Source organism: Trifolium pratense, linkage group LG2 (assembly GCF_020283565.1).
Source record: "Trifolium pratense cultivar HEN17-A07 linkage group LG2, ARS_RC_1.1, whole genome shotgun sequence".
Taxonomy (NCBI): Eukaryota; Viridiplantae; Streptophyta; class Magnoliopsida; order Fabales; family Fabaceae; genus Trifolium; species Trifolium pratense.
Window position 1 is genome coordinate 34,283,650 of NC_060060.1, and position 22,899 is coordinate 34,306,548.

A 22,899-nucleotide genomic window follows, 5' to 3' on the forward strand; every position below is an offset into this window, starting at 1 on the left:
AACTACTAGGGTTCATTTCCCCTAGGAACTAGAGGGTTATAAACAAAAAAAACTTGAATTCTTCATGATGATGGGGCATTTGGAAAATCAAATTAATCATCATTATTCACTTCAGTCAGCTACTCATTTAAAATTTACTAGTAGTAGTATAGTAACTTTACCTCATCAAATTCTAAATCTACTTCTTTGAGTGATCAACAACAACAACAACACACACTATTCACTTCCTTGGTGAATTCGACAGACAATTTGGTCAAACAATTATTAATATTTGGTCCCCATTATATTATATATTCTATCTAGTCACCTTCCTCACACTCACTCACTACTCTTCCTTCCTTGCTTGCTTGCTTGCTGCATATTCTTACCCTATGATATCCTTCCTCCTTCACTCACTCTAGCTAGCAAGACCGCCCATATATTATTATTATTATTATACAATATCACAAAATAATGATGAACGCTTATTCCAAGATTGGTTCTACTACTACTACTACCACCCACAAATCAAGATCCATTGATTTTTCTGAATTTCCTGCTCCTCCTCAAACACCAAGGAGTAACAACACTCAACTCGAGCAACCACCCTCCAACCATATTCAACAACAACCTGATATTAATCATAATTCTTCTCCCACTCAAACTCAAGGACAGAGATTTGGGGTCATACTGGGTAGGAGCTGTTCGGTTTCTGCTTCTTCTCCTTCACCCTCTGGGTTTCAGGCAACAATCAAGAGGGCATTTTCAGTCACAAGATCTTCATCAGTTACAGACAGGTACTGTAGGATCCATGACCAGAGCATGTCAATACCATCAGACAACGAAGACATAAACATAGATGATGCACCAAACAACAAAACTAACAGGAGGGGAAGAAGAGGCAAGATCCTTAAAGCCTGTAAGCGCCTGTTTGGACTCTAGCTACTTCATTAGTACTACTAGTAGTCCTCTAATTATATTATTATTATTATTATTATATTCCTGAATAATGAATGAATGAATGAGCTTCAATCTGGAATTAAATGTTGTTTGTTCAGGAGTTTATTCCTTTTTTTGTGCAAATGTTTCTTTTACATAATAATCATAATTCAAGTATGTACAATTTTGCAGAATCTCCAAGTACTAGTCTGTGTTAATTATTACTAGTAAAAAGCAAAATCATATTTTATTATGGTCTCACATCACCAAACAATAAGTGCATCTTTGATATCACTGTTACTTTTGTTTTGTCGAAATCACGGTTAGTCAGCCATAGTACCAGACATGTGTAGATGGATCGCATGATCAAGATTTGTTGTGTTTGCAAATTTGCTTAATATATAATCATATAAGAGTGTTAGTAATTAAATCCAATGACTTGCAGTTCCTTGACGAAATAATATATAAGGTATGAATGAACTTGCAAGTGACATAAAAAAAAAAGATGCAGAAGAAAGAGTAAGTGGTTGAATTAACACACACCACGACAAGGGCAATGACATATTTGAAGTGATTGATTGTAAAGCATAGACAGCTTCTTCAATTGGATATAGAATCGAATCTAGTAGTAAATAGTAGCTAGCTAGTATCATTCATTGTACCACGGCAAGGAAAACAGTATCCATCCAATAATGCCGCCTCGTCTGGAATTGGAATCCAATGATATGGTAGTAATAATAATAATCAGAACAATGTTTTACGTTTGAATTTGCGTTGCAATTGCAATCAGATCTGTCCATTGGTAAAAAAATTATCGCAGCTTTGTCTGTGCGGACAAGAATAATGACAGAGATAATAATAGTACGAATGCAATGCAATGCAATGCCAATTCTGTTAATTATTATTAGTAGTACTAACAAAGAAAGAAAAGAATCAAAATAAAATCAGTCAAAGGGTAAAACAGTAAATCAGATATGAGAAAATAGTTTCCACGTCAAATGTCAATTCAGTTTTCTTGGGAGGAGAAGCTATTAGAAGTTGAATTGAGAGAAAATAAAAGAGAAGAAAAGAATACTAATAATAAACAGGAAAAAAGGCGAAAGAACAGAAATAGCAAACTAAATTTATCCATTCCTATGATCTAATCTAATCTAATCTAATCTAATCTGTCTATCTATCTATCTATAATTCTATATCCTTCTCTTTGATCCCAAAATCACTCTCCATTATTATACTTTTGAGCGGTAGACAAAGAAACAAGAATAGATGGAGAAAACAGGCGATGAGTCTCCGAAGAATAAAGTAAAATTCCTTTGCAGTTACGGCGGAAAGGTTCTTCCAAGACCCTCCGATGGGGTCCTTAAGTATGTCGGTGGCGAGACTCGCGTCGTTTGTGTCCCTCGTGACATCACTTTCTCAGGTAACATCCTATTCTATTATATTCCTTTCTTTCTCTGTGTCAAATTCAGAATGAAAAAAGAATATGAATGTTTTGTTTGTGTAATAACAATGTAAATATTACCAGAGATGATGAAGAAGGTGAATGGCATGGTTGATGGAGAGGTGGTGTTCAAGTACCAGGTGATCCCAGAAGAACTTGATGCATTGGTAACAGTTAGAACAGATGAGGATCTGAAGCACATGATTGAGGAACATGATCGCCACGGGACCAGTGGATCCCCACTGCTTCGCACATTTCTATTCCCTTCAAAGGCGCTTTTGGTTGACACACAGATTCAAATGCAAGGGCAACCAGCAGCACCACATCCAGTTCTATCTGTTGAACCATATTGGTTAGAGCAACGTTACCTTGATGCCATCAATGGAATAGTCCGGCGGACAAGCCCCAGGTCTAAGTATGCGCCGCACTCTGCATGTTCTTCACCAAAATCAACCTCCCCAGATGGACATACTAACGCAGAATCGCCCTTCCACACCGGTTTGCAGCAGTTACAGCAGAGTAATACAATGCAAAGAGTGAGAAGCTCTCCAAGTCTATCGAACCTAACAAGCACCAGCAGCAACAATACACAAGCATCACTGCAGCCGGTTGATCATGGTGTTTGTAGTAGTAATAATCATTCTTTACAAAAAAGTAGTAGTTGTCATCATTATCACCACCACCCCCCTCTTGTTGGATATAGACCCATACAAGAACAAGGGATAGGAATGGGGATGGGAAGGTCATCTCCATGGAATATGAATATGATGATAGATAATAATAATAATAATTTAAGTAGTAACACTAGCAGCAGTAGGGGTGTTAATTACTATTACTCCACTGCAAACAGACCCCATAAAGCTTATGCCTACCATGATGACTCTGCTGGTCATATTAAGGTTGAAAGAGTTCACTCCGTCCCCCGAAGTCCCAAAATGTCTATATGGGAATGACTATCACACTTCATTCCCCTTAACCTCTCTCAACTAACTAACTACATTCTTTCATTGGTATATATATATTAGAACAAAAGGGTATCAATTTGTAAATCAGTTAATTGTAAATAAAGTTTTTCATTTTATTTGCTTCCAAACTAGGTATAGTGGTTTAAAATTGTAGACTTATACTACTACTTCCATTCTTATGATTGAGAATTGGTTGTTTATATGTTGGGAACCACACCTTCCCCTTATTTTGTGGTTTTGTCACTTCTACATCTGGGGTTTTAATATGCTTAACCTAATGGCTAAGCCAACACAACATTATACAAAGTTTTACTATCATCCCTGTTTAAAAACATGCAAACATCCCTTAGGCAACAGTAAAATCATCTTCATTTTCTCATCAAATTAGGACATTTTCAGCCTGTAAATTTCATTTCATCCACACAATATACCCTGTATTTCACAGACAAAACTTTCCAAGGGTACAGAAACGTCTCCATTGACAAAAATCACTACGAATTTAGCACAAAAGAAGCATAAAATAAGAATAATCCTATTGAATAATCTCTATAACTCATTTAGAGTCGGTAAAATCGGCATCAATCACGTCCCCATCAGGTCCCTTGCCTGATGATTCTGATGGACCAGACTCACCACCAGGTGGTGTAGGTCCTGCTGGGCCTGCAGCTCCAGGTTGGTTATATAGAGACTGGCCAAGCTGCATAACTTCCTGATTGAGGGCAGCCATTGCATCTTTGATAGTTTGGGTTGAACCACCTGAAATAGCATCCTTAAGCTCTCCCAGTTTAGCTTCCACCTTTTCTTTCACAGGGCCAGGAACCTTCTCTCCTAGCTCTTTCAATTGCTTCTCAGTCTGGTAGACAACAGAGTCCGCTTGGTTCTTGGTGTCTATGGCATCCCTCTTCTCCTTGTCCTCCTTTGAAAATCTCTCTGCCTCCTTGACCATCCTCTCAACCTGTATATCATTTAAGAGATTATCATACGCTTCAGAACAGCTTCCAAGTTCCAACATCAAATGGTCCATAATCATAAGCCAGAGTCATTCACAAAATCATGCAAGTAGTACGCAGATAAATATTACAGAACATCAATACAATATAAGAATTGCTATATATTTGTGTTCTGCCTTTCAAAGTATTCACTTATCAATACAATATAAGAAATTAAGAATTGGTTAATTTTGTAATTAGTTGAAGCTTATTTAAAGAAATCATTTCAAAGTATCATAGTTTGTTATTTTACTCATATTTCATTTTTATCTGAATTGCTATATATTTGTGTTCTGCCTTTCAAAGTATTGACTTATCATGCATATATTTCTCTTTATGCCTTTCAAAGTATTCACTTATTATGCATGTGAATATTGTTCGTGCCAGAACTAGCAACTGATATCTCCAATCCTGTTTGCAACATTGCAAAGTCTGACTTTTATTCTATAATAACTAATGCTTCTGATATATGTTAAGTCTGGTTGATCAACTTTATAACTATCTATTAGCTATTCTGCGTTATGTCATGCTATGAATTAGTTGGTATGTAATCTGAAACTTGGAATTTCATGTTTGTATCTGCGTAATATGCTGTAAGCATTTGCTACTTAATGAACTATTTCTATAATTTAGTTTAATTAGCATTTTGCCATTTTGGACATTTTCCTTTTATATGTTAAGACCTTCTTTATTCAACATCTTTACATTCATGCTATGTTAGAACTATTATACATAAATCTTCACCTAAGTTAGAACTGTTATACATATATCAACTAATGTCGCATTACCGTTCGACCCGTGCAATAGCACGGGTCTGTTACTAGTTTATACAAATGAATGAAAGTTATAGAAGATACCTCATCACCAGGCAAGGTGCTGGCCCCGGTAATGGTAATATCCTGTTTCTTCCCGGTGCCCTTGTCTATGGCAGCAACCGACAGAATGCCATTTGCATCAATGTCGAATTTCACCTCAATTTGAGGAACCCCACGAGGAGCAGGAGGGATACCATCCAAGCGGAAGCTACCAACAGATTTATTGTCCCTAACAAATTCTCTCTCACCCTGAAGGACATTGATTTCTACACTGGTCTGTCCATCAGCAGCAGTGGAGAAAACCTCTGATTTTGAGGTGGGAAGGGTAGTGTTTCGAGGAATAATTTTTGTCATCACACCACCAAGAGTTTCCAAACCCAAGGACAATGGAGTAACATCCAACAGCACAATGTCACTGACATCTCCAGCCAAGACACCAGCCTAAAATCAAATCCAAAATTACAAATGATGAGCATAATCAACAAACTTTTGAATAACACTCTTGATTTAAACAGCACTCTCTCTCCCGCTACCCTACAACTCAATTGAAATCGGAAAAAAAAATACAAGAATCGATCAGTTCCTTGATGAGAACAGCTAACCCTACCTGAACTGCAGCTCCAAGAGCAACCACTTCATCTGGATTAACGGTGACATTTGGGTCCTTGCCAATCAACTTCTTTACAAGCTCCTGAACAGCAGGAATCCGTGTTGATCCACCAACAAGAATCACCTCATCAATATCCTTAATTGAGAGCTTTGCATCCCTCAATGAATTTTCCACCGGTGTCTTGAGTCTGAAACACAATTCATACAAACATTAGTTACTATATCAGCTTTTGCAATAGAGCTACAATAAATTCATTATGTTATCATTACCTGTCAAGAAGATCTGAACACAATTCTTCAAATTTAGCCCTTGTAAGAGTTGTCTCAATGTGTTTGGGGCCATCTGCTGTGGCAGTTATGAACGGCAAACTGAAAACACAGATATTATCAGCTCAGTGATTTGCACAATACAGTCATAAAGTAAAGTAGGAGAAAAGAGTGTAGGTTGAAGTACCTGATGTTTGTTTGAGTCAATGATGAAAGCTCCATTTTGGCTTTCTCGGCTGTCTCAGTAAGTCGCTGAAGAGCTTGTTTGTCTTTCAAAAGGTCAATACCTTCATCTCTCTTGAAGTCTCCAGCCAACCAATCAACAACCCTCTATATCAAACAGATGAAAATAAAAAACAGTTAGTAAACACATGTTCATCAATACATTTATAATTATTAAATAGTACCACAGTAAGGAAAAACAAGTCCAACCAACCTTATCAAAATCATCACCACCCAAGTGTGTATCACCAGATGTAGACAGAACTTCAAAAACTCCGTCACCGACCTCAAGCACTGAAACAAAATTCAATGCAAATCAGCCTACTACATTGTCTCAAAACCTATCAAATAAAAAACCAAAAGCAAGACAACAGGAGTGGGTTCCAATACCTGAGACATCAAAAGTACCACCACCAAGGTCAAACACCAAGATGGTTTCATTGTTTTTCCTTTCAAAACCATAAGCCAAGGATGCAGCAGTTGGTTCATTGATAATTCGAAGAACTTCAAGACCAGCAATCCTACCAGCATCCTTAGTAGCAGTTCTTTGTGAATCATTGAAATATGCAGGGACAGTTACTACAGCCTTAGTTACTTTATCATTCAAAAACTTTGAAGCATCATCAACAAGCTTCCTCAAAACCTATATGTATATATCATCAAATGAAATATCAGACAACTAACATAGCATACATATGAATACAACAGACAGAAATGAAGAAAAATTTGATGAAATCAATCTACCTGGGCAGAAATTTCTTCGGCTGCAAAAGATTTACCAATAGCAGGGCAATCGAGTTTGACGTTGCCGTTATCATCTCTGATGACTCTGTAAGATACCTGCTTTGACTCTTCATCGACCTCAGACATCTTCCTTCCGATGAACCTCTTGACGGAGAAGAAGGTGTTCTCGGGATTGACGACAGCCTGACGCTTGGCAATTTGACCTACCAACCTGTCGGCGTTCTTTGTGTAAGCAACAACGGAGGGAGTTGTTCTCTGACCTTCAGCGTTAGTAATGATAGTAGGTTTTCCACCTTCCATGGCGGCTACGGCGGAATTGGTGGTTCCCAAATCGATACCAACGACTTTCTCATTGACAACTCTTAAAGTGAAACCCTTCCTGAAGGTGGTTTTGGAAGTCAATTTAGGGAATGGTGCTCGGGGGAAGGAAGCATTGGGACGTTGGCCGAAGAATAGGGTTCTGGAATTGGGTTTTTTGAGTGAAGAGAAACCGAGACCACCGTGGATTTGAGCAGTGGAGGAGGAGGAAGCCATGGGGAAGAAGATGAAACACTAACACTAACCCTAATTTGGGGAGCAACTTTAACTTGAATCGGTAAAGAAACTCAATCAGCAAATTGTTGAGAAACTTTGTATTGTTTGAAGAGGAAGAGGAAGTGAGGGGGTGAGTTAGAGAACATAGTATCAACGTTATCTAATTTATTTATTTTTTATTTTTAATTGTTGTAATTTAATTCAATCTGAATTGTTGTAATTTAATTTCGATGCTTCATATGCTTATTCATTCGATAATAAATAGTCACATATTATTATTTAGACCATATTTGGTCACACTCACCTCAAAATTTATTTATATAATTTAATTATTTATAAATACACATTATTTTATTAAATTTTTTCTACCTTTTATTAGTTATGTATGTGTGACCTGAGATCAAAATCTTGTTGTGTCCACTTAAGAATTTCTCTATTCATTCATACTTTTAAAATAAGTTATGAGAAGAAGTGGTGACGAGTAGATGATACATAGGGTAAAATATAGTAAGGAGATCAGAGATTCGATTATTATTTACAGCAAAAAATTAACAATATTAATTACTAACTACTAATATTATCTGTTTTAAAACAAAACATTAACCACAATATAGAGGGCTAACCCTACAAGCAAATCATTTTTATTGTGAAATTTCAATTGGAATATTCATTTCTTACATTGATATGAGTATAAGGCCAACACTTCCAAAAAAGCGTTGTAGATTTTCTAAAATATAACAATATTAATAATAATAATAATGAAACATAGTCACTTGAAAAATCTTTTAGAGTTAATTATTTCCTATTTTGGTTGTTGATACAATAATTACTTTATTGAAAAATAGGTTTGAGTAATTAGAAGTATTTTTGAATTTTCATTTGATATAAAAAGTACTTCGCAGCTACCGGTATATATAATATGGGTCATGCTAAACAGTGCCCCTGAGGCACTAGTTAAGCATACTAAAAAAGGAAACAAATGATAAAGTTAATAATGAGAGAGAATAACTTTTCACATCATTAAAACATTGAATGCACAATTTACGAGATAAAACTTCTATATTTGTATCCTTAACTAGTGCCCCGGGGGCCCTGTTTAGCATTTTCCATATAATATATCATTGTAAGATTAATTTTAATTTACAAGGGAGCCAACAAAGATGTAGTAACTTTATGAATACAAGTTATAGTGTTTAAAGTCACTGACTTAAATCCGAACTCTAGATAAAATAGTGTTCACAAGTTTAACTACCAAAAAATTGCAATTATTCATTGCCGCTAGGGGTGATCGTATCCGAACCAATCTAAAAGTAAAACCGCAAATCGAACCAAACCAAACCGAAAACCGCAAAAACCGCATTTGGTTTGGATGTATTTGGATGACTTTCTTACTGAACCGCAAACCGCAAAACCGCAAACCGCAAAAACCGCAAAAACCGCGGATAACCGCAAAAACCGCATTAAGTTACTATTATATATTTATATTCCAATATCGTAAAAGAAAATATATTTATATTCCAATATACATGTCCAATTACCAAGTCAGTCGACCAAATTAATCGAACTTCACGTTGTTTTTATTTTTTGTACTGAAATTTTATTTTGGTGTTGTAATGTTATTTTAAATAAACAAATTTTATCGGTACCGTGATGTTATTTTGAAAATTCAATTTTTTTATATATTTAAAATTGTAAGTTACTATAATGTTATTTTGGATAAATAATTTTTGTTGGTACTACAATGTTATTTTGGAACTTCAATTTTTTTTTTTTTTTATGCTTAAAATTGTTCGGTACAATCGTTATGTTTTAAACCGCACCAACCGAACCGATCCAAACCGCATTGGTTTGGTTTGGTTTGAATGACTTTTTAAAAATCAACCGAACCAAACCGAACCGCATGCATTTTTATCTCGCGATTAGGATGACTTTTATGCTCAAAACCGAACCAAACCGCACCGCGATCACCCCTAATTGCCGCTAACATTACCGCACAAAGTATGGAGGAGCTAAACTTGTGAATATGTCTACCGGCACGATTAAATATTCATTATTATATCAAACAAATATGTTGAAAAAATGTCTCGATTGGTCCATATAGCCAACCTCACTTTAATTAATATGATAATGCATAGTTGTTGCTGTATTGTTGATCTAGCTGATAGTTTTCCCAGAGTCACATGACATAAATTACAAAGTATGGTCATGCAGCGGAGCAATTTCAGACATAAAACTGACTATATCATGAACACTATCAAGTTTCGTTCTATATAAGAAAAGATGTCCAAATGGGTCTATAAGATAAAATATACATGAAAGCATTCACTCCTGAGCAAGAATAGAAAACAGCTCCTTTGACAAAAAGGAAAAAAAAATGGGAATCATAATATTATAAATATAATCCTAGGAACTCTTTCTGTAGCACTCTTTCTCAGATACACCCGATAATTTACAGCCTGCTAGGTAGGCAGCAGGGGAGGACAAAAATAAAACTGCTAGGTGTGCAAAGCCATAAATAAGTTCTGTTTACGAGCATGTTCTGGAATAAGCCGGTTGATGACATCGGGTGGAATACCAGAAAGTTCTGCACCATTTGAAACACATTTTACTAACAAATCACACCAATGTTATGGCAATTATATTATTGGCTTACTGCTTTAAATAGAGCTATATTTCTAAGAACATCAATTTTAGATTGTGCTCATCTCTGAACCTAGATAATAGTACTTAGACTCACCCTGAGGTTTAAAGTTAAACAGCGGAGGCAGTGGGCGACCATTGGGAAGGCGGGTGCTTGGGTCCCTCAATTCATCAAAGAAGGGGTGAATGCATGCTTCCAACTGCAGCCACAATATGGCAAGCATCAAATAATTTTATAATAATAATAATTGTACATCCAAGGCAAGAATAGAAAACACAAGTACAAATACAAAAGGTGGGGAGGTTAATCTTACAGCAGTGCATCTCAAATTAGGAGAGTACTGAAAGAACCTACAGACAAGATCAACTGCTTCCGGAGGTAAACGTTTCTGAAAGACCTGCAGCAAATCAGGATAATACCGTAGTCAATCCCTCTTGCAAAACAAGAATCTTTATAAGTAATTAAGGCTGGACATACACAGATTCTTTTGCATTTCCACAAACTGAATAGATTCGGACCCATGTGAATTACTGGGACTAATTTATAATAGTGTCAATTCAACCCACCCATTAATGCCTATCTATGATTTTTGAAAAAGAAACCTAGAACAATTTTGACTTCTAACAAAGTATTGTTCAGCTCTCCTAGCATCTCCGCACAGGGAACTAGGACACATAAAGTTCAGAAAGACAAGTCAGACTAAAATAATATTTTTTTATTTATTAATTTTTTAAAAATAGGGGAAGGGAAATATTATTATTTATTTAGGGGAGGGTGGAGGCTTGAACTCCGTCCCTTTGGGTTACAATGTGAAGCAATCACCACTGTGCTAACACCCACGGATAAAATAATATCAAAATACAACCCTCACAAAGAAGACAAGTACACAACTTCATCTATACTATCTTCATTTTTATTACCCAAAATGAACAATAGTAGGAAGGAATGCTACTTTTATTATCTTTTCAAAAAACCTAAAATAAAATAAACTGTCAGGATATGGAGCAAATATACAACCCTAGAAAGGATTATGCTTTGCATTTATACGAAACATCATTATCTTTTTTCAAAGAACCATCTCTCTTGATCACACAGGGAACAATACACATTCAAGATATTAAACGTTAATAAGTCATAATTCACCACAGATAAGAAAACATGAAAATGCCATCAAATGAACATCGTTAGCACAAGTGTAATTGGAAAAACATATAGCACAAATACAGGCTCAACATATATTAGAATCTAGCTTGCCAACAAAGAATAAGCATAAAACAATTAACCTAACTCTGGATTATAAATTACTACAAGTATTTAACAATAAACATCAGAATGCAAGCAAAGCGCAAGAGAGTAAACCTTGTGCCATGGATGAGGTTTTATCTGGGGAAACTTAAATTCAGTATAATTTGGGTTCATGCACTTTATCTCCTCCCTGGTAGGAGTTCCCAAAACCTGAAATAGTAAAAAATGGTGAGTAATTTCTCTGTGATTTCTTTGGGGAAAAGTGGATTACAAGACTGATATATCAATATTACAATAAAGGAATTAGAGAAATCTAAACTACAAACTGTATCTCTAAAGTAAAATTTGCTTTTCTCTACTCTATCAGAGTCAAACGAAGAAGAGATAATAAAGCTTTGAGAATTATGAATTATCTTTACGATCAAGACTAGAGATAACTGCGCAAAATCAAAATAAATATAGCCCTTCCATTGAGTCAGAATGTATAGGAACAAGTCCAATTCCCCGAAACATGTATACTTTCTGACAGAACCAACTGAATTTTATTGTACATATAAGGTCTGGACAAAATAGTTCACACATTCACTAAATATGAAAGGATTACATAATTCTTGCATGGCCAAATCAAGACTGATTGAAAAACATGTAAGGTAAATCCTCACCTTGATGATTTCAACTAGCTGATCAACTCCACTCTCCCCAGGAAACAAAGGCTGCAATTTAAGTTGAATTTCAGGGGAACAAGAAAGACAACAAAAAACAAAGAAATGAGAAAGAAAAGTGGCAAATCACCTGTCCAAGAAGTAATTCAGCCATTACACAACCAGTTGACCATATATCTATGGCAGTTGTATATTCAGTCGCACCAAATATAAGTTCTGGGGCACGATAGTATCTTGAACAGATATACGAAACATTAGGTTCTCCTTTCACCTGATGAATTAGAACAGGAATGAAACTTAAGGGGAAGAAAATTAACTTCCATCAACCATCAGTTCAATTGGCTTTATATCTTACCAACACTTTCGCACTACCAAAATCACATAGTTTCAGCTGATGGGTGTGTGGGTTCACCTGGCAAGAGAACACACATTTGAGAACAACCAACAGTAACTGACTAACTGATGCAAACACAGGCATAATGGTATATATAGTATCATCTTCCAGCTGAGTTAAGCAATTTCAAAATGACTGCCAGAAGACGATGATAATGAACAGATATGCCCCTTAAAAGGACTATATTTAAATCCAATCCTGTAGTTCAATATTTGGCCAACATGATAATAATTATTATATTATTATCCTTAAAAGGAACAGACAGGTGTGTGTGTGTGGCAGCAAGCAGGCAAGCACGTCACCAAAACGAAAATGAAGATTGAACTGAAATAGCTGTAAAAATAATCTTCCGTTAATTATTTGCTTGAGGTCATCTCAGCAATATTTCCTTCCAGTCTAGGTTTCAACTGATGTGGGAGCGTTAAATGTTTAAACTTCCATATTAGCATACAAAAAAACAATGTCATAATAGACAAGCTCATTATGAGGTATTTAGTAAACTTAATGAATCCAGTGTAACATAAAATACAGTTATTCAAATAATGTCTTACAAGTAGGTTCTGAGGTTTGATGTCACGGTGACAGATGCCAATGCAATTATGTATATAAGCAAGTGCCCTGCATATCTGCAGCCAAAATCAGACAAGATCAATGAAATTTATCAACTGACAAAAAGTGAAAAAACTACAGGGGATTTGAAATGTGTAAACTGCATACTTCTTTTATTTCCTTTCCTTCTAAAAGTCTATCACCCATGTGCAAAAGGTGATATCCATTATAATTTGTTTCTAATATTTTTATGATTCTTTTGAAAAAGAATTTGATGTGTGAAACCTGAACTCAAATTGTTCAGATTAGATAAATCTAAAATTGAGAAATATAGTATATGAATTTGAGGAAAAATATCAGACAGGAATTAAAAAGAGTTAGGCTTTCATGGGCTGATCATATATTATTGTTAAAATATCTTACTATGGACAGTGTGTAATTTATTATATAAATAATCATCAAATATTTTGTGTCACTGCAACTTATTTATATGTATAATGTATTTCCAGCTTTCCATTCCCAAATCTAACTAAGAAGCAAGTAACTAGATACCTGGTACGTATAAAGTTTCACGTATATTAAAGGCATTCGCTGATTAATCCTGCTATAGTTCCTGGCAACACGATTCACCGTTTCAGGAACATATTCAAGTACAAGATTCAAGTAAAGCTCTTCTTTGTCGGTGGTCGAAAAGAAACAATGCCTCAGGGCAACAATATTTGGATGGTCCAGCATTTGCATAATTTGTAACTCTCTATTCTTGTAACGCTTGTCCTGGAGAACCTTCTTGATGGCAACAATCTCTCCTGTTTCTCTACATTTTGCCTGATAACAGCATAAATAAATAAATTAATAATTAATAGAATGAAAAAAAATGTTTGTGACATTTGCAAATGATATGATATGAAAAGCAAACTAAGTAATTTTGCTGCCTCACTTGAAAAACAGTGCCAAAAGAGCCCGTCCCAACTACATGTTCGGCGATATAACTAACATTCTGTCAGGTCGAAAAGTAAAATTGATTAGTTGTGAATAGTTCAATTATGACACAAGATGATACCATACCACCATAAATAACCACAAATGAGCCAGAAAAAATTGATACCTGTTTAGATTGACCGTTTCTTCCACCACCGATACTGGTTCTTATTACATGTCCTGTTTCAGCACCCACACCATCAATGATATCAGGCTCACTCTCTCTGCCATCATCATTGTCATTGTCATTGTCATCGTCTTCAACACGGTTGAGTTTGTCTCTGAGCCTCATCTGAAGCATCTCTCTACCAAGCCAATCAACAGAACTAGATGAACCTCTTAAGGCAGCAGCAGACCTGGAACTACTGCCGACACCAGCACCATTTCCAAGGCTAGCAGAAGCCATAACACAAACGCTCGCTAACTAACTCTGTTATGTTTTGAAATTCAATCAAAAACAAACTACTATTAAATTAAATAATTAAGTAGCAAAGAAAGATCAGATCTAATAATAATAATCGAAAAATAAATAAAAGATGAAAAAAGCACCTAACCATAACCAACCTGAAGGAAGGAAGGAAGGAAGGAACTAAAAGTGATGATGATGATGAGAATGAGAGCAGCGGAGTTGCATTTTGTGTGATTCCGATTCCGATTCCGACGAGACGATCGGAGAGAGAGTGAAGCTGATGATGATCGCAAATTCAATTAATCTACTTTACTCTCCACTCCACAGAAACACTTTTCCCTCTTACTATTTTTTATTATTCACTAAACTAAACTTTTTTACATTTATTTTCATTTTTATATATATATATTCAAAAAATATCTCATCTCATACTTTCCCAAGCCCTTCTTTCTCCTTCGCTATCACTGTATCCACTTTCCAATATCCTCTCCCACTTTTTTTTTTTACATCAATATTTAAAAAATATTTTAAAATTTTAACTATCATGCACACGTGTCAAAAATGAGTCAATAAGAGCATAGGAGGTATTATTCTTCATTCTACCTAACAACCAAAACCAACAAATAAACATAATTTGATTCACAATAGAAGACAAATTTGTCATAGTTCCATAAACATAATATTATTATGAATACGTCAAATGCACTATATTGTAACAAACCAAATTAAATGACAGACTTTGAACACTTTATTGCTTTTTATCAAAGAACCGAACAACATAAAATGACTCGACCTTTCTTCAAAAATAATATCATCCACCTGTATCCAACTAAACAAAAATCCTCCACACTTTTACTTGAAGCAACATTTGAAAAACAGATGATTAAAGTCTTCGACCTCTCTAAAACAAAAGGCATAACATAACTCATGAGGATTGTTATAACTCTCATTTTGGTCGTCGTGCCGGCAATTTTGCAAATAACCTCCGACCAATCACTCAAACCTTTAATGGCACATCATTCATCCATAGCCTTTGCAACTCATACATGACATCTTTTGATCGTTAAAGAGAATAACATTATTTGGAGTTTGTTTTCGATCTTTAGTTTTCTATGATGAATTGGTTTGAAAGTATATATGTCTATGTTGTGATATTATTTTGTGTTGTTTTTGTTACAATGAAACTTTATCTCATATGATATACTTCACACTTTTGAAGTTTGTGATTTATTTTAAGTTATCATCTTCTGTCGTATCTTTGTTCTTGACATTATTCTCTACATTGCCCGCAATTTCCATTGTTGAGTTATGTATATTTTGTACATTATCACTATCTTCAAAGTTACCATCGTCAATAGATTTGTTTGTTATACTATTATTATTTACGCGGTCCTCATTTGTGTCACTGATTTCTTTTGTTGATTTTTCTATACTTTTATGAGTATTCTCTTCGCTGCCCTCAAATTTTAATTCACTAGCGACAACATCGTTATAATTCTTTGTAATGTCTTCCCTCACAAGGCCAACTTCGGTTTCAGCTTCACTAGGTAGCTTTGTAATATTTGGAGTTTGTATCATTTCTTCATTGCTTTTGGTTTCAATGTTACTATGTTCAATTTCCTCACTCTTGCCATTTGAAGTTTCTTTCATTTCTTCATTGTCCTTGGTTTCAATGTTACCATGTTCAATTTCTCCACTCTTACCATTTGAAGTTTGCATCATTTCTTCATTGCCGTTGGTTTCAATATTAATGTTTTCTTCACTCTTGTCATTTGAAGTTTGTATCATTTCTTCATTGCCCTTGGTTTCAATGTTACCATGTTCAATTTCTCCACTCTTGCGATTTGAAGTTTGCATCATTTCTTCATAGCCTTTGGTTTGAATATTAACGTTTTCTTCACTCTTGTCACTTGAAGTTTGTATCATTTCTTCATTGCCCTTGGTTTCAATGTTACTATGTTCAATTTCTTCACTCTTGCCATCATTCTCTGGAATTTGCATAGTTGAGACATCATTAACTTCGACTTTATTTGATGAGGGTGGAATAACCATATCTGAAGCATGTGTGCTTCGTTCATTGTCAATATTTGTATTGTTGTCATTTTCATCTTTTGTGGTATCTGCATTCTTTTTTTGCTCAACACTAACCTCAAAAGGCCCTAGCTTAGCTTCAACATCCTTGACAATGAACTTCAAAGATCGAATATCCCGTGCTTTAGATAAGTGGTTGCTTGGTAATGCCTATAAAAAAACTAGACGTTTGAATATTAATTTATCACAAATAAACAAAGCCTAATAAATTATAGAGACGGTAATAAGCTCTAGTTTCATATTTTCATCAAAAGATGATTTAACGTGACAACAACTATACATACCAACTTTATTTCTTATACTCTCAGTCACATTTTCTTATACTTTTTATCGGATATATAGGAGAGGAGACAATGACCATATAAACGTTTAATAACTACGAACTAAGTTACCGATTAACTTTTTGTGCATTATTATGGTTTCTCAAGGAGGAGTGTGTATGAGGCCACAGCTTATGGATGATTGTATTTTTATTTTAATTAATCCACAATAAAGTTGCATTGTAGTTTGAAATAGATGTATGAATATATTAGCTCTAGTCCCTTTCTAAAACCTATCACATGCATTAATGCCTATGAAGACTTGTACATGTTATAAGCATCAACGCTTTGAAAAAATGAAACATAATTTTTAAATTCACAGTCCAATACATCATCACATGAAATTAATAAAAATAGACTAATCATATCGATACCATTGAGAGTTATGTTGTATGGGAGATTATGTGTGATCATCATATAATTAAAAAATATATTAACGTAAGTCTATTAATGTTTAATTTGAAATGAGCAATGGAAAATATGGATATCCATATTTCATCAATTCATCTACAATATGTTTTGAGTGAAACATCAATTCAATATGAAAAATGAATGTCTAAACCAAAATGTCATGTTTGCATTTAGAACTATATGCAATAAAAAAAACGGTTTTTAATTAATCTTAACATACATACAGTGATTGACCTGTACAATTTGGTTGACTCGTCGTTGAAGATCATCCCCAAATGCTTCCTTGTAGACAGCTTTAAGCAAGTGCCACACATGAGATCGTAAGTCATCCAAACAATGTTTTTCAATCATACACTGTGCAACAGCCGACCGACAACCCACTGCGTGAAAAGGACAATTTACCAGCTTCATCGGACAAACGGTTATACAATGTCTATCCATATCCCGTCTCATAATATTGTTATTTGAACACTTTTGTTCACATGAAATTATCTTGAAAGGACATACTGAATCATGCTTTTCCAAATGACTTGCACAAAATTTAGTATCGCATCCTTGATTTTGGCAAATCATAGGTCTAAAGTTACAAGTAAAAACATGATCGGCAAGGTCTTGAGAAGAACTAAAGCTCATGGTGCAATGAAATGAATTATGAAAGTCAACATTTTTTAGCAAAGTTTCTGCAACTATTTCTCTTCTATCAAGCGTCCAAAAACCGTTCATGTCTATCTCTTGGATGAAATCATCAATTTTATCTTCTCTCTTTTCACTCAACAACCATACCGAAACACGGCTAAAAAAATTCCTCTTTGAACTTGCAAAGTCGTCAACGAGATTAGAAATGATGTCGAAAGGATGGTCAGATGCTTCGCCATTTTCCAAGATAATAGACTCAGCAACAAAAGATTTAGTTCTCAAGGTTAGATAATCAATCATTTCCCTTCTCAAATCAACAGCAACTGAACCAGGAGTCTTGAAAAGACCTCCTGTTGTGTTATCGACACAAGCTGAGGCTAATCCTGGAAGGAACATTTGAGCCAACTTGTGAATTACTTCTGTATCACAAAGACTACAATGGAATAAAGGATCTCCCTCCTTTTCATCTTCAATCTTTTTAGGTACTTCAAGGTCTACGTCAATTGTTGGTAAATCCATGGTTGATAATATCTACAAGAATCCAATAATGCACAATCATGAAATACGTACATGCTTATAAAAACAAAAATCAAAATGAAATTACATGCGATGGTGGGTGGTACCCAAAAATATAACTTTTGATATCCTCATTGAGTTGATTATTTTTTATTCATAATAATAATAATAAATTGTACATATTGAGGTTAAACAATACAGTAAATTGCACGTGAAAAAGAAGAAGATAACTTACCGACATCAATGTTGAGATCTATAATTTCTGAGATTTTGTTTTGAGATTTTCATTTCAATTTTTTAGGTGCACAAGTGGAAGCGACAAACCAAACACCATTCAAACTTTTTTCTTTTCTAACCGTACAATACTTCTTTTTACTATTATTGTTTTTATTAGTAATTTTTGCTATTGTTTTCTTGTACAATTGCTTAAAATGCATCGATATAAATACACGAATGTGTGAATTTACCAAAGTAAAATTATATAAATCATCTAGGATATAGAAAAATATATACTCCCTCCGGCCTCATATATGAGACCGGAGAGAGTATATTTTATTGTTTTGATAAATGATGAATTTAGATTTTATGAATGACTTTAGTTTTTATGGACAACCTTTACTAAGCAACTCCATTCTTTCAAGGTTCTAAAGGATTTTCGTAAGTTATGAAGAAAATAGAAGCATTCTTTAAATTATACAATTGAGTGCTCCCTTTATGTTCAATAAACTTGAAATTAATTTTGTAAAAAAAAATATTTTGTATTTCTTCACTGTGATAAAAAAAAAGGTATGCATGCTAGCAAAGGTATGCATATCATCTACATCTTCATAATTGTATGTCAGCAAAGGTATGCATGCTCCAAAATTGTATGTCAGCAAGCTTAGCACTGCAAGGGAAAATCATTAACTTCGACACAAAATGGAAAATAAATTAAGCCAACATTTACATTTACATGTGCATGTGAATGAAACAAAGATTTTCGATATTGACTTGATAAACATAATGCAATTATTGAAACACTGTTAAACAAAGTCGTGCCAAAAGTATATCATCTTCATTACAATCAAGTGAAATCACATTTAACAGTTAAAAAAAAAAATTCAAAAGAACTAACATTAACATTATAGAGAAAATTGTTTGTGACAGTAAGGAACAAAAAAAAGCAATGATAACTGGATCTAGAGTGATATGAAGTCATAAATATATCCTAAAATGTTGATGCCACACAGAGAAATTTAAGAAGGTAATAAAGAATATCAATCATCTAAGTTTTAATATTAATTCATCAACAAAACAAGCGTCATTCCAAGCTATGAAATTATAGGCCTGATGAAAGAAATGTGTCTCACCAATCTAAATAATCTAGGTCCCAGAACTAGCTTTTTGGACCCAAACTTGTTTCTGCAGTTTAAAGAGATTGATCATTTAATGAAACAGAAAAGAATATGCAGTGTTACAATGCAAAAATCAAATTCAGGTACCTCATTAGAACCATAAGCAGAGGTACTAGGTTTTCTAGGATGCTTTCCCTCACTCGAAATTGAATAGCCATCAACATCCTTCACCCCATGTATTGGTCCACGACGACCAAAATGCCTTCTGAAACCTAAATAATCATGAGCAATGAAATTTAAGAAAATGTTATAAAACCTAAATGTAAGCATAAAAATATTTAGATCCTGCTTCCCAAAGCCAGAAACCAACCATTTTATGATGAAAGACTGGCACAGAGACTTCCAAGAGATTTTACCTCCCCATTTCTTGCACTTTGTGTGTCACGTTTCAACACTGCATGACCTCCTGTTTTGTATACAATATAATAAAAATTTCAATTTGTGAAGAACATGTAACTGTAAGAAGGTTGTAACAGACTTTCCAAAACGAAAATATTTTGTGCATTAATTTGTCAAATGAATAATCCACAATTACCAAATCGATGCCACAGGTGAAAATAAAGCATGTACTAAAGGATCTAATTGTGAAGAAGCTGAGGATGACAAAGATTCATCACCTCCATTGGAACGACTTGTCCAAACACTACGGTCAGGCCTATCCTTATGTCTAAAACGCCTCTTCTGTCTCTCACCAGAAACATGTAAACCATGCACAATAATCCTATTCTCTGGCACACCATCAATGCCCTTCAAAATCAATTGCACATGAACTGTGCGAGTGGTTTGTTTTTCTTTTTCTAAATTAGATGTTTGGATCTGCCGCTCAAAATGGCCCCTGGAAGACTGACTTTGTCGAAAATCCTTGTTTGTGAGTATGCTTTTGATAATCCTTCCACTACCTTCATGCTGCTGATTCTGTTTCAGAGCTGTAGAGCTAAGAATTGTTTTAGTTGAAGACGTTATGCTATGATGTTGTGACATGTTATCTGAATCAGATACCTTCAATATAAGAAACAAACAAAAGCAAAATAGACTCGTAAAAGAACTGTAATAAAAACATGAATTTGACGGATGAATCCACCAAGGACACTAGGCAGTAAGCACTAGCAATAAACTAAAGCACATTCCATATCCAAATTGATAATGAATTACTGATTCCTCGTTTGTCATATATCATGCAGCCATAATGCATCAGATTATAGAAAACAAATCGTGACAGTCACCTTGGTAAATAGTATCATTTTACCTATCAAATCATTTGTATCATTAATTCATTATATCTTCAGTTCACATTTTTACAAGTGGCTTTGTAAAGCTCGTTGACCTTCATGTTTAATCATTGATGTGTACGCGAGACTAATCAGAAACATATTAAACCTTTGATCTCTGGTTAGCATTCTTAACAGGAGTAAGATGAAATTAGAATCTGAGTTTATCAGCAATTCCACTTATTATTACAATACAACAATTCCAGGATTATCTGAAATTTGCATGTTTATTAAAAATGACCCCATCAAAATGAAACTTAATATAAGTGAAAAACCCACAAGAGAGGAGGGTGGAATTATTTTTAGTTCTAAGAAAGCAATCAATTCAAATTGCTTCCAATCAGAATAAGAACAGTCAACAACTTGACATTCAGCCTAAATTAGGCTGTCTATTGGTACACGTCGACCTTCAAAAAGAAAGGACGTATTCTGCAATTTATGTCAATTCTTCTACAACATATGTCACACGTAAATAGAACATAATTATGAAGAATAACAATCAGAAGCTTACGGTGATTATTTCTCTTTCTTTCCCTTTAAGAAGTAGTACTTTCTTCTTTCCAACATCATTACTTCCAGCAATTCCTGAAATGATGGACAAGGTTGTAAGAAAATTCCCATAACTGATGCAAAAACAAGTAATTACTTCAATAATGGAATACTCAACATATCAGAATTATCTGAGAATGCAAGGAGCCACATCTAAACAATGTCAAAGGGAGGTAACACCAGAAGGAGAGACATTAATATCGGAAGTTACATTAAATAAAATGTTGATTACAAACCACAAAATAAAACCCAAATAAAATAGAAAAAATTGCACATGAAAAGTTGAACAAAAAAATCAACCTCACCATTCTCATAAAAAGTTTGGTTTCCTTCTGAAGAAGCTACATTTGAAGATTTATTTGAAAGATTTTGATCACCTTGCCTGGGAACCAAAATATAAGTTGATTTGTCTTTTACAATAGAACTTTTCCCTGGGTCCCGTGCAACATACTGTTGACCATAAAAGCAAAAGTTAAATACAAAAGAGTAAGAACCAAGTGTTGTTACTTTACTTCATATATGTATATGTGCAAAGCAATTGTGAAAGAGAAGTTTCAAATACTCACTCGTGCTGTTTTCATTATTCTAAAAGTTGAGTGAAAAACATTCTATTAGTAATTAATATGTCTCTCTGACTTTCCTGCACAAATTTCAAGTGGAAGATTAGGTAAGCAAGGAAAGGAATCAAGAATGGTGCTTATAGATATAACAGGAGAAAAAAAGAAGTTATTTATGAGGGACTTGGTAAGAACGAATACACCAACTCTCATATCTCCACACACATGTCCACACAAACTTACTAATAATGCGGCAGTGTGAATTGAAGAATGATGATGATGAAGAAGAATTACCCTTTTGATTGACAAAGAAAGAGGTGTCCATTGAAGAAGTCATCAGCAAAGTCTATAACATCAATCATCGGCGAAAACGGAGTCGATTAGGGGCAAAAGAGATGCCTCTGTGATGGTAGGAGGCAAGTGCAATCCTATCTTGAGGTGATGGTGGTGGATGCTTGTGAATTTTGAGGATATATATATATATATAGTCTAGTCTCAATTGACGTCGAATGAATCAAGCGTGCCTTAATTTGACAGAAAAGCTCCAATTTGGTGCCATGAGGACATGACCAAAGAGGAAGACTGTGTATGTATGTGTACGTGACTATGTTGGTTTCGTTTATGTTTTTTTTCATGTTAGCTAGCAGTAGTTTAGCATGTAGTAACTGTATATGCGTTTTGCGGTTCTTCTCTTTTTTGCTTTACACTATACTTTTCATCATCCATACATACATAATAAAAAGGTTAGTAATACGGGTAGATTAAAATTTTAACT

At 34.6% G+C, this 22,899-nt stretch overlaps 7 protein-coding genes across 10 annotated transcripts; 2 read left to right on the forward strand and 5 right to left on the reverse strand.

The window, feature by feature from the left end:
- Positions 1-319: 319 nt before the first annotated feature.
- On the forward strand, positions 320-1,036 carry LOC123910762. Its single transcript, XM_045961971.1, has one exon. The coding sequence runs from the start codon at positions 454-456 to the stop codon at positions 919-921; it is 468 nt and encodes a 155-aa protein (XP_045817927.1). The 5' UTR covers positions 320-453; the 3' UTR covers positions 922-1,036.
- LOC123910761 lies at positions 774-3,834 on the forward strand. The gene is made up of 3 exons (XM_045961970.1): positions 774-898; positions 2,167-2,338; positions 2,444-3,834. The coding sequence occupies exons 2-3, from the start codon at positions 2,185-2,187 to the stop codon at positions 3,310-3,312; spliced, it is 1,023 nt and encodes a 340-aa protein (XP_045817926.1). The 5' UTR covers positions 774-898; positions 2,167-2,184; the 3' UTR covers positions 3,313-3,834.
- LOC123910760 (stromal 70 kDa heat shock-related protein, chloroplastic) lies at positions 3,671-7,757 on the reverse strand. The gene is made up of 8 exons (XM_045961969.1): positions 6,971-7,757; positions 6,617-6,869; positions 6,441-6,520; positions 6,192-6,334; positions 6,008-6,106; positions 5,736-5,925; positions 5,171-5,569; positions 3,671-4,279 (listed from the first exon to the last, which is right to left on the reverse strand). Exons 1-8 carry the CDS (start codon positions 7,502-7,504, stop codon positions 3,878-3,880), a joined length of 2,100 nt encoding a protein of 699 aa, XP_045817925.1. The 5' UTR covers positions 7,505-7,757; the 3' UTR covers positions 3,671-3,877.
- Positions 7,758-9,746: 1,989 nt separating this feature from the next.
- LOC123910763 (shaggy-related protein kinase kappa) lies at positions 9,747-14,379 on the reverse strand. Its single transcript, XM_045961972.1, has 11 exons — positions 14,101-14,379; positions 13,933-13,992; positions 13,548-13,820; positions 12,998-13,072; positions 12,408-12,464; positions 12,183-12,323; positions 12,053-12,103; positions 11,505-11,600; positions 10,459-10,542; positions 10,242-10,344; positions 9,747-10,088 (listed from the first exon to the last, which is right to left on the reverse strand). Exons 1-11 carry the CDS (start codon positions 14,377-14,379, stop codon positions 10,000-10,002), a joined length of 1,308 nt encoding a protein of 435 aa, XP_045817928.1. The 3' UTR covers positions 9,747-9,999.
- A 1,230-nt stretch (positions 14,380-15,609) lies between these two features.
- On the reverse strand, positions 15,610-16,884 carry LOC123904616 (S-antigen protein-like). Its single transcript, XM_045954253.1, has 2 exons — positions 16,858-16,884; positions 15,610-16,623 (listed from the first exon to the last, which is right to left on the reverse strand). Exons 1-2 carry the CDS (start codon positions 16,882-16,884, stop codon positions 15,610-15,612), a joined length of 1,041 nt encoding a protein of 346 aa, XP_045810209.1.
- Positions 16,885-17,354: 470 nt separating this feature from the next.
- LOC123910764 lies at positions 17,355-20,158 on the reverse strand. 4 transcript variants are annotated; one of them, XM_045961974.1, is made up of 4 exons: positions 20,061-20,158; positions 19,838-19,962; positions 19,706-19,757; positions 17,355-18,371 (listed from the first exon to the last, which is right to left on the reverse strand). In XM_045961974.1, the coding sequence occupies exons 2-4, from the start codon at positions 19,912-19,914 to the stop codon at positions 17,406-17,408; spliced, it is 1,095 nt and encodes a 364-aa protein (XP_045817930.1). In that variant the 5' UTR covers positions 19,915-19,962; positions 20,061-20,158; the 3' UTR covers positions 17,355-17,405. The 4 variants fall into 4 exon arrangements, 2 of the variants coding, with proteins under 2 accessions (XP_045817930.1, XP_045817929.1); XM_045961973.1 differs by having other exon boundaries at positions 20,107-20,137; XR_006810308.1 differs by lacking the exon at positions 17,355-18,371 and adding an exon at positions 19,197-19,242 and having other exon boundaries at positions 20,107-20,137.
- A 123-nt stretch (positions 20,159-20,281) lies between these two features.
- On the reverse strand, positions 20,282-22,811 carry LOC123904617 (regulator of nonsense transcripts UPF3-like). The gene is made up of 5 exons (XM_045954254.1): positions 22,419-22,811; positions 22,134-22,207; positions 21,873-22,017; positions 21,530-21,603; positions 20,282-20,749 (listed from the first exon to the last, which is right to left on the reverse strand). The coding sequence occupies exons 2-5, from the start codon at positions 22,146-22,148 to the stop codon at positions 20,282-20,284; spliced, it is 702 nt and encodes a 233-aa protein (XP_045810210.1). The 5' UTR covers positions 22,149-22,207; positions 22,419-22,811.
- Positions 22,812-22,899: the final 88 nt, after the last annotated feature.